Source organism: Mirounga leonina, unplaced genomic scaffold (genome assembly GCF_011800145.1).
Source record: "Mirounga leonina isolate KUSES-001 unplaced genomic scaffold, KU_Mleo_1.0 Mir_127, whole genome shotgun sequence".
NCBI classification, from domain to species: Eukaryota; Metazoa; Chordata; class Mammalia; order Carnivora; family Phocidae; genus Mirounga; species Mirounga leonina.
The window spans coordinates 70,431,910-70,434,895 of NW_023270316.1; the positions used below are offsets into that span (position 1 = coordinate 70,431,910).

General features: G+C 57.9%; 1 protein-coding gene across 1 annotated transcript in view; it reads right to left on the reverse strand.

Moving 5' to 3' along the window:
- Nucleotides 1-2,410, reverse strand: part of MEDAG (mesenteric estrogen dependent adipogenesis) — a 17,217-nt gene extending 14,807 nt beyond the window's left edge. The window contains exon 1 of the mRNA XM_035003599.1: nt 2,068-2,410. Within this exon, the coding sequence (XP_034859490.1) occupies nt 2,068-2,345 (278 nt within the window). The 5' untranslated portion in view covers nt 2,346-2,410. The remainder of the gene's footprint in view (nt 1-2,067) is intronic.
- Between the last annotated feature and the right edge of the window lie 576 nt (nt 2,411-2,986).

Sequence of the window (2,986 nt, forward strand, 5' to 3'; positions counted from 1 at the left end):
AAGGAAGGAAGGAAGGAAGGAAGGAAGGAAGGAAGGAAGGAAGGAAGGAAGGAAAGAAGGAAGGGAGGAAGGGAGAGAGGGAGGAGGAAAGAGAAGGAAGGGAGGGATGGAGGGAATGAATCACTGCCTTGGAGCAATGTTCTGAGAGAGGAAGCTGTATGCTATCCCCAAAGCCAAATCAACTGGGTAAATTTGGCAGATCTAAGGAAGCAACTTTGATGTCTGCATTCTGACTGTGCTCTCACTTTCTGATCCATGAAGACAAAACCTCTCACTGCTGCCCTCAACACAGTCTTTCCTCCCTTCTAGAAGGCTCTCTCCATCCAGATCAGGGTCACCCTTCAGGACTCTACACCCACCTACAAAAGCCTACTTCCCCTGCCGCGGCATTGTCCCCTGAGAGAAAGATCGTTCCTTCTATCACCCAGATTAGTCTCAGATGCTCCTTGCTATGTCCCAGGGTCCAAAGGCCCTCACTCAACCCCTTTGACAATGAGAAGCTTGTTGTTGCATCCTCACTGCATTCTGGTCTGGTCATTGTTTATTTTGGACTCTAAACTGCCAGGGGACCACTGCTGTTTAATAGTCTTTTGTGTAGGAGGTGTTCAAAGCGAGAATTTAATAACCAGACTTCGACATCATTTTCAATTTTGCCGCACTGCTTGCTAAGATTGAGGGAGCTGGCTCTGTCAAAAGCCTAACCTATGGCTTCAATTAATTTTGGACATTTTAATTTTTCATACTCTGTTTTCAAATACAATGGTTAACTTTTTTTTTAATCTTTGCAAATATGATTTCTAACTCAGTTCCTCCCATCATCCCCTGCTTATGCGGAGGGGGCACTTTCTTCACTAAGAAAGGGAGAAATTCTTGCGGCAGAATGGTTTTTCAGGCATTCAAAGCCCTCACTATCTTTGTGTGGAAAAGCAATGTTTTTCCCAGCAGCCTTGAAGAAGGCATTTTAAATATCTCATTTCGTTTGCTTGCCCTTTTTGGTTCCAGCCCACCTACAGGGTACCACGGCACTGCTGTCGTTCCCAGTAGCGAAGACTTTATATCTGCAGAGCTGGCAAGCTTACACAGCTCTGATTCAAACTCTAGACTGCATTGCCCGCTTCCCGAAGCTCAGTTCGTTCCACAGCACAAGTATAAGACATCCCCCCACACATACCCACACACACACAAGTACAGGATGACCTCTGCAAGGCATGAGGCCATGTAGAATCAGGCATGAAGCTCCCTCTTCCTTTATCCCATGATGATCAAAGCCTGCTTCAGATGGACTACAGCCTGCTGGCTGCAAGTTTGCTAAGAAATGCTTCTGACGCTTTGGCCACAGCAGCTAAGCATCCTGGACACACGCCATCAAATTAAGTTTGGGTCCAGCTCTGCGCCAGGATCCTGGAAGCTACCCTCATTGGACCTATTTTGCCAGAACCCGCCTGCCCACATCACAGCCCACATGGCCCTGGGTTGGACTTCATACCAGGCTTTGTTCCTTTCTCAGACATGGTTTATTTCATTATTTTTTGAAAACGAAGGCACGCCAAAGACGGGAAACTTTGAACTTTTGCACGCTTGTCCACTGGGTCTCCTCACTGGATCAAGCCAGTAATACACAGAATTGAGCAGCCTCTCTCCCCTCCCCACAAATCCAAAGCCAGGGCGTGAGTCTCTCCTCTGCAAACACCCCCTGAAGGGTGTGTCTCCGTTTGAGCTCATCTGACCCAGTTACGGAGCCAGAAAGGGAAAATCACCCGCCGGTTACGAGCTCCCCACCCAGCCCTACGCCACGCGCCTGCCCTGATGCCCTCCTGGGCGACTTCAAGCGGCAGCTGCAAGATGTCAGTGCAAAGGGCAGAAAAGGCCAGGGCTGGGGGAGCTGTGCACCTCCAGGTGACGTTAGCAATGAGGCAAACCTAGAAGTGGCATGAAGGGGGGCGGGGGGGGCCCGGCGGCGGGGACGCGGAGGAGGTGAGGGGGGTGGCGGGAAGCCGGGGCCACGCGGGGCTCCCGGGGACGACAGCGGGGTGGAGGCCTCTGCGGGGACCCGGCGAGGCCACCCACCTCTTGATGTAGCTGCTGAGGCGGTAGAGCTGCCCGTCGAGGCGCACGCGGCCGTCGCCGAAGACGTTGAAGCCGCCGCGCGCCGCCGCGGGTCCCCCGGGGCCGGACACCACGAGCTGGTCGCCGCGCAGCTGGAAGGCGCCGGGCTGCAGGCGCAGCAGCTGGGCCAGCGGCAGCAGGGCCAGCTCGCAGTCGCACGTCCACAGGCTGCGCAGCTCCCCCGACGAGATGGAGGTCAGGCTCGGCCTCGCGGCCGGCGCGCGCGCCACCTCCGCCATGCCCCTGCCCGCGGTGCCCAGGGCCTCGCGCGCCGGCCTCTGGCGTCGGGTGCCCGCCCGCGAGCAGCGCCGCAGGCCCGGCGTGGAGGAAGCGGGTGCCGCGCCGCGCCGCCCTTTTATCCGCCCTGGGTGCGGCCGCCCGCCCCTCCCGGGCCTCGGGCACGACCCCGGATGCTCCGGGCCGAGCTCGCGTCGGGCTGGAACTTGGCACGCTCGGGGCTTGCCGCGCCTGCTCGCCGCCGAGGGTTACTCATCCCCCTTGGGTCCGCGGCTCCACACCCGGGCCCGGGCCCGCCCCCGCCTGGCCGACACCGCCGGGGCCGGGGTGGGGACGGTCGGCCCGGGGGACTGCTGCGCTTGGCCTGGGGGAGAGGGGAGCAAACACCCGCGCGCTAGACCCCGCACCTCTGCGGACCGATGCGAGCGGGGCACGTCCCTCTCCCCGGCTCTCCCCGCCTGGGGCCCAGGGGTCTGCCGGCCGTGCGGACTTCTGCACCCCGATGTGGAGTCGGTTACCCACCACGGCCTCCCAGCTTGTTTTAACTTTTCTTTTCTTTTTTTTTCCTCCACACCATACCCTGCATTTTCGCTCCTCTCCCTGGATCCGTTTCCATGTGGAAACTCCACTGAAAATCATGTCA